This window comes from Micrasema longulum, unplaced genomic scaffold (genome assembly GCF_059751315.1).
Source record: "Micrasema longulum isolate JH-2025_06_02 unplaced genomic scaffold, ASM5975131v1 h1tg000212l, whole genome shotgun sequence".
Taxonomy (NCBI): domain Eukaryota; kingdom Metazoa; phylum Arthropoda; class Insecta; order Trichoptera; family Brachycentridae; genus Micrasema; species Micrasema longulum.
In genome coordinates, this window is record NW_028277417.1 from 340514 (window position 1) to 348819 (window position 8306).

At 33.8% G+C, this 8306-nt stretch overlaps 1 protein-coding gene across 1 annotated transcript in view; it reads right to left on the reverse strand.

Annotated features, from left to right (window-relative positions):
• spri (Src homology 2 domain-containing protein sprint) overlaps positions 1-7955 on the reverse strand; it is a 68823-nt gene extending 60868 nt beyond the window's left edge. The window contains exons 1-4 of the mRNA XM_088243456.1: positions 7913-7955; positions 2378-2454; positions 1605-1832; positions 769-953 (exon numbers count right to left, since the gene is read on the reverse strand). Coding sequence (XP_088099582.1) covers positions 769-953; positions 1605-1832; positions 2378-2454; positions 7913-7955 — 533 coding nt within the window. The remainder of the gene's footprint in view (positions 1-768; positions 954-1604; positions 1833-2377; positions 2455-7912) is intronic.
• Positions 7956-8306: the final 351 nt, after the last annotated feature.

Here is an 8306-nt window from a genome sequence, read left to right on the forward strand (position 1 = left end):
CCTGGTTCCCTTTTTTTAATGTTTCCCTATCTGTTGTGATAGATTTCAGAATTAAACTTCTTCATTGAGGAATGAGGAAGTTCAGTGCTGCGTGAAATTTAGTATAAAAATATTATCTTACACGCAGTGAAAATTAGAGCATTCAATTGTACGGCGAAGTTTCTCAAAAATATGAAAAAAAATAATTAAATAAACTATTTTGAACTACGTGACAGGTTTTTGTGAATCAACCAATCAATTATAACTTTGTTATGTGTTGTGATAGATTTCTGGTTTGGTATCGATTGTTTTCAGTGTTTAGAGTATTTTGACAGCTACGGGGCTTTACTTTTAAATGGCAGCACAACTCACCGACGACAACTTGTCGCTGCCCTAGTTCTTGTATGTTCAATAGATTATTTTTAGAAAATTTAGTTATTATTTCATTATCTTATTACGCGTCCATGTAGCTACATAATAATTCTTCTTTCCCTTAGTAAATAATATTTTCAGAATTTTTTGAGTGCCAATCTCCACTTACTGATTTGACTTATTTGACTTTAAAGACAAATAAAATGTCTTTTGTAAAATGGTCTATTGAACATACAAGAACTAGGGCAGCGTTGTGACGTCACGGGCGGAGTAATTTCAAAATTACAAAACTTTGAAAAATCATAGCTATGATAATACGATACATAATATTTATTTTTTTAACTTTGGCTCGTTTAATAGGCTAACAATTTTTTTTTTAAACCTCTAAATTTCCTCGATGAGAATGTTGGTACGTACCAGCACTGGGAGTAATGAGCCACGAGGTCAGGTATGTTGTCGAACTTATTTTGAGAGGTCTCCAAGCCTATCCTTCCACTGGAAGCGTGAATGAGATAATGTTCGATGTACGGTCCTGCGTGAAGGGGCAATCGCACGCTGAGAGCCATCGTGTCTGTTTGGCTCGATTGACGAACAACGAAATTCTGAAATCAAATTAACAAATCAGTATTGGAACAAGAGAAGTATAAAATTATGATAAAATGAGAATCTTGTCCAGAAAATTTGGTAGGTTTTGATAATCTACAATGTTTTGTTTGGGTAGATAATATGGAAAAATAAAAACATGCGAATTGACATCAAAGTGAGTAAAAAGTAAGCCGACAATATTTGACTATTCTATAAAAATCAAAATGGCGTTTTAACTAACAATGACATAAACAAAGACCTCACTATGTTGACTAAATGGACAAACACAAACTTATTTACACTTAATGAAAGAAAAGGTAATTTAATCAATTTTGAATATAGAAAAAAATGGCACAAAATAGCCGCTTACATAAATTAATGACAAACGACTAACTGAAATTGATGGATGGACACTATAATATGAGTTAGAGAAGAAATAGGAATTGTGGATGGGTATTAAGAGAGTGCCTTGAAAATTAGTTTACTAGATACTATTAGGCATTAAAAAAAACTAATGAAAATGCGGACTTCACGATTATACTAAATGGCAAAGAAATATTCTAGAAGCTAAAATGCAGGTCTGTTTTTTTTACATTCAAATTATCCATTCTTGTAATTTTTAAGTTGCACTACATTTTGTAGAATAATATAATTTTTTGTATGCCTACCCCTTCTTCTTTTCCCTGCAGCAGGTGGAAGGCGCCCGCCCTCTGTATGCCGGGCAGGAACCACACGGGGTGTGTTCTCAGCAGGCGCTCCAGGAGGCCGATGTCGCACGGCGCGCGCTCCGACCCCGAGACGGGCGTGCCCGACCCGCTGCTGTCGCACTCGCAGTCGCCGTCCGCGTCGCCATCGCTGCCCCCGCCGCTGTTATGGGACGACAAGCTCTCCCGGCTCTGAAAAGGGAAGACATCCATAGATTAGAAACCTACTTGCAAAATCTTTTCGAAGGACAACAAATTCATTGGTACTAGTTAGACATCAGCTATGTCTCTAAATACGGGCATTAGTTTAGTTATAGTCACCGCTCGCGCCCGGTAGGTAGGTACATAAAATATCAAATGACTAATCAGTAAAAAAGGTCAACAAATCTTCCCAAATTTTCGACTTCGTAGTTTTATATACCTGCATAAAACCTATTCTCCTCTACGGCAAAACGGCAAAATTCTGAGCTTCGAGAATAAATGTCTCGGAAAAATCTTGAGTGTGCGGTGGTTTGACTTGGTAAATAATGAAGTAATACGAGAAGGGAAGCAAACAAACTCCAGGGACAACTGTCATCAAGCGGAGGCGATACGGTTGGCTTGGTCGTGTACTACAGATGCCTCCTGAGAGCCTTAACCACGCTTGCTTACTTTACAAGGCATCAGGTTCTCGACGTCCTGGACGTCCACTGCGGACTGTGTGTCGACAGTTCGAGTCAGAACTGCGGGACGCGAACCTGGCTTGGGATGATGCTCGGGGGCTGGCAGCCGACATAGATGCTTGGAGTGTCTTCGTCGACACCATTTGCTCCAACTAGGGAGCGGACATGGAGTAATGAATTTTATATTACTATCGCTGATCTTAGTCGGCCTCGTGGTGAGATGGTCAGCGTGTTTGCCTGCCATGCAAGAGGTCTCGGGTTCGATTCCCGACATGGTTGATATGAAATATTTATTTAAAAGGGTGTTTTCACACTATAATTAAAACAATTAGTAGCGAGAAAATATTTAAAAAGGCTATAAAAAAATGGATAGTGGAGCTAGGTAGAAGTAAAATGGATTATCTCATTCGCCCATACCAACATTGAATCAACTGCTCCACAAGTGTATAGCTTATGTTAGGTTTTAGTTATTTTCATTGTGTGTAATATAAATAATGTAGATGTAAATAAATACCTCGTTTTTAAAACTGTCTGAATATTTGTTAATTATCTTTATTTTTTAAGTTAGTCTTCTTTGTTTATTTTTAAATGTAATTTCAAAAAAGTATATTGTTAAGTGTCCTCGGCACGGGTAACCCCAGTGAGGTCACATTATTTTTATTATTAATTATAGTTTGTAAGCGAAAAATATGAATAAATAATATTCCACAGTCCTTGGACTGGCACTTGAAGCGTAAGACTGGTCATTTTACCCTCACGTAACAAAAAAAATATCAAGATACACTGCGATTGGTGTACCGATGCAGTGCCCTATGCACCATTAAGTGCGGAAAGGGAATGATGATGATGATTTTACCGGCGTCAAATACGGAACCAGTATAAACCACGACATTACAAATGAAAGCTAAAACTCAAAGAAATTATACAAAAAAAAATACTTTTTGTCATTCAACCACATTCTAAAAGGGATGATTTATTCACCGTGCATCCCTTCCAAAACTAAACAAGTACGAGAGAAGTCTTTTACAATGTAAATCAAACATAAATAAACTTAACATACAGCACGTAGAACAAAAAAACATAACGTTGAAATCTTCGCAGTTGAAAAACGTATTTTATGAGAAAAAAAACAAATAAAATCAGACACGGTCGAATACAAATACATAGAAATAAAGTTTACATAATGATGTAGGAAAAAAAACTAAAAATACCTTACAGTGACACAACACAGATACATTAAACTATCACGGTGTGCAGATAACAAGACACTGAAATCTCGAAATTACGACGGGAAATCTATTTTCAGCAAATAGTATGAATATTTTCAGAGTTGGAACATATTATACGAGTACGCACAGATGCACGGAATGTTGACAGGAAGACAAACAGAAGAATGTCAAGAAGCGTTTTAAAGGAAGGAAGACATATTTTTTTACTATGTGTGTTTTTTGAGCCCGCGGGCTGAAGGCTGATATTTCAAACCCCTTAACGAGAGGGTAGATGAATACATATGTAGGTACTCCAGAGGTTCTGGCACTTTCAAAATAATATAAAACACTATTTGACGTAACGTTTTTTTCAAAAACGGAAAAGTTTTCTAGTAAACTAATAAAATATTTTATTGAAATAATATCATCGATGTTTTACAATGTTTAATTTGGTAATGTATCCAAAATAAAACAAGTTTATTGGATTATGATTCTACTTTATTTTTTATAAAATAAACAAAGGGTATATTGTGACGCGTTTCGTCTTGTTAGGACATTTTCAAACAAACTAATTTAAATATTTACTAAGTTTCTTTATATACTAAAAATTATTGCTATTTTATGTTTGTGGATTTCTATACAAGCCAAAATAAGTAGAGTTATTAAAATTAAATTAGGGTATACTGAGTATATTTGAGGAATATTTTGGTTATATTGGGGAAAAACCTTCCATTATATTTGTAAGGGTATGACTTTTAAATTAATATAATAATTATAAAAATATTGATTTCATTTATACAGGTTTATTTTGAAAATTATTGTTGAAACTCTACATCGGTGTTTTACACGGCTTTCATTCATGTTTAATGTCAACTAAGGTAAAAATACATTCAGATTTTATAATATTATTTCATTTTAATTTCATTTATTGGGAACATGACAAGTATTTATATATTTAGTGGGTATATAATTTAAAAAAATATTATACTCGTACATAGTATGGAATAACAAATTTACAATTACAAGATTACAATTATAAATAATTAAGTTTTTATTTTTTGAAAATATTAAGTAAATATGAATTAACTAGGTGTAACTGTTCATTTATAAGTATATTAGCAGGGTTATCGTCATTTTTTATTATTTCTAGCTGTTCTAACAGATTGAGTCTATAGCCTTTATTTTCTATGTGTAATGGTTCAGGTTTATTTTTGTTTGTCAAATTATGTTTTTTATTTATGAGGTGTTTTGCAAATTGGGATTTTTAAGGTTTTTGTTTAATAAACGCACTTTTATGTTCTTTGAATCTAATATTAAAAGATCTGCCTGATTGTGTTATCGAAAAGTGTTTGTTGGTAAATATTGAAAGCATCGATTCATCGCAAAAATGTTTCTTAAGTACACCGCAAGACAAATAAATTTACGAGTTCTCAAAAAAAACTAAAATTGACATATAATGAATTATTCTTGATATTTAATTAGTTTTTTTACACAATAGTTTGACATATGTGATGACTACTCGTTATTTCAAGGTTAAAATAAAAAATCTTACTCATGAATTGTACTTAGAAATTGCCATTATATATCAGGTATCAGATTACCCGAACCTTAGAGACCCATAACGGTTCATTTATGGTCGAGTGTTTGTGATGGAATAATAAAAGACATGTTATTTTTTAATTCATATTTAAGAAGTAGGTTCTTATCGCTTTATTTTAAATTAAAGTATTTTACATTTAAACATATTTATAACATTTAAAAATATTTAGTACTTAGTGAATTCACCTTTATTTTTTATAACATGTAAAATTCTATTATTTAGAGAAGCGTAAAGCGAATCTAAAATTTCTGATGTTATTTCTTCTTCCCAAACTTGAATTAAGTTTTTTTTTAATTCCTCAATGTTTTTTGATTTTTTTTTCCCGACTTTTTTTTTCATAATCGCCCATAAATTTTCTATCGGGTTCAAATCAGGGCTATTCCCGGGCCACGTCAACGATTTTAAGCCAATTTTCTCCTTGAATTCATTGATCTATAAAAAAACAATAAATTATTTATCATGTGGTCACAAAATGCATTTAAAAATATATATATTTGTACTCACAGTGCGGGCTCTATGGCACGGCGCAGAATCGTCCTGAAAAATTGGGTCCGCGGTATACTGCGTAATGTCCTCGATTGTTGGAATAATATGTTTTTTTAACACTTTTTTGTACTGAATGGCATTCATCGTACCCTGTACAAAATTTAGAGGTCCTAAACCGTATGCTGTCATGCACCCCCAAATCATCACGTAGGGTGAATGTTTAACGGTTCGAGTGACGCACGACGGATGATATCTTTCCCCACGTTTTCGTCGAACTATCTTTCTGCCGTCTGGACCAAAAAGGTTGAATTTTGATTCATCAGAGAAAACAACATTTTGCCAATCTTCCAAGGTCCAATTCTGGTGCTCTTTCGCCCAATCCAGTCTAGCCTTCTTCATTTTGTCCGTGAGTAATGGTTTCTTTGCGGGACTCCGTGCTTGGAAACCATGCTCCAACAGCCGCCTGGACACTGTTTTTACTGAAAATGTTGATGTGCTGGTAGACTGCACCTCTGCGTGTATTTCAGGTGCCGTTAAAAATCGATCGCGCATAACAATTTTTTTTATTAAGCGATCATCTCGGGCAGATGTCACGCGCCCCCGTCCGCTTCCTTTTTTCCGTTCTATGGATCCAGTTTCTTGGATTTTTTTAAATAAAAACCTCACTGCACCTTCTGAATACCCAACTCGACGAGATATTTCACAATTAGATATGTTTTCTTGCGACAATGTGATTATTTTGGATTTTATCGCAATCGACATTTGCTTTGCACTTTCCATGATTGTTGTGTTATGTTCACTCAAACGCGGGTAAAACAAGACTGTTGAGACATTTTAAAATGTAAATATTGTAGAAAGGTGACACATAGTGTCCTTAATTTATTAAACAAAAGAAAGAGGTATCGATAAAGGATTTCTTAGAAAAAGGGTTCAGTAAAGTCAAGGGGCGCGGTAGCAGGTAAACTCGTAATTTTATTTGTCTTGCGGTGTAGGTACACATAACGATTTATGATTTATTATTAATAAAACAAACTAAAAAAAAAAACATACGTAGTTGTATTAACTCTTACATAACAATCAAAAATGTGATTTTACATATTAAGGCGTCCCTCTTTCCTTTCCGTGCTAATAAAATCTAAGCGTTTCAGTACTGTGTAGTCATTACACATGCAAAAATGAGAGATTAAAATAAAAAAAATTGTAGGCAACTCCTTTAACACTTTGGCACCGGCGAAATACACATAGAATTTACCCTGTGCCCGGCCCATTTTTATGAAATTTTATGCTTTGTGAGGGGTTTCTTAAAAGTGTCATAATTATACAAAAATCAATCGAAAAATCAATCGAAACTTCTCATATTTATTTGAAACAACTTAATAAGTCATTTTTGTATGATAGTTTTTTTTTATTTGTTTATTTATATACGGCATTTCTGCCATTTACATATATGTGGTATAAAGAGTGCTTAAAAATAAAAATATTTAAAAAATCGAGTATGAAATATTAAAATACTCGTACTGTACACATTATTAATTACTAACTAACTAACTAACTAACCATCACGCCATTTCCCCAGAGGGGTAGGCAGAGAGGATAGAACGCCACACCACTCTGTCCTGGCACACTTCCTTTGCTTCCTTCACATTCATACATCTTCTAATGCACGCACGTCGATTATTCCGACTTTTCACATGACCACTTTCAAGAATTTGTTGTACTTGATCATGCCATGTCTTTCTCGGCCTTCCTCGACTTCTACAACCAGACACATTCGCATCATAAATCTTTTTAGCCGTTCTTTCATCATTCATTCGCTCCACATGACCGAACCACCGCCGAACCATTAATTACTGAAATACATATATATTTTAAAGAAATTATACAATGACAAAATACATTAATCAATTAAATTATAACTATTCCAACCCAATCTTCCGAAGATGATTTGCTCTTTTTAAAAAAAATATGTTGGTCACTTTATTTTTTAAGTTAGGCAGAGATAAACTAAATATATCAAAATGTGATGCATATTCATTCCCGGTATTCTGTAATCTACTAAAAGGTGAGTTATATTGAGCTACCGTTCGAGAATTTTGGCAATAAAATATTGTAGATGTTCTGCTTAACCTAGGTGGTACATAGAATGAAATCAATTTCAGTAGATCAGGGGTATCAAACATTGGTTTTATTATTTTATATAAAGTCGTAAGATCGGTCGATGTTCTTCGTTCTTGCAATTTAGTTAATTTTAAAGAGTCTAAAATTTTGTTACAATTTAATTGATTAGTAGAAAAACCCATCTTAAAATTTTCTCACCTGAGGGAGAGAATCTGAAAAAGTGATTTGATAAGGTGACCATATTGGAGAATTATAATCTAGTTGGCTTCTAACTAGAGATGTGTAAAGATATTTTAATGTGTTTATATTATCAAAATCTTTTCCGGTTCTAAGTATAAATCCTAATAATTTTACAGCTTTGTTAGATATTTTAATAATGTGCTCTTGAAATAATAATTTTGAATCGAATAAAACACCCAGATCGCTCAAGGTAGAAACAACTGCCAACATTGGCCTTTATGGAGAGCCACATTGCAATGTTCGCACATATACAGGGTCTCATTCCCTTTATTGTGCTTTTTTTGTATCCTGGAGCCGTGTAAACACACGATTAAAATAACCATGCGTTGTGTCCCGGTCCCGTGTTTTCACG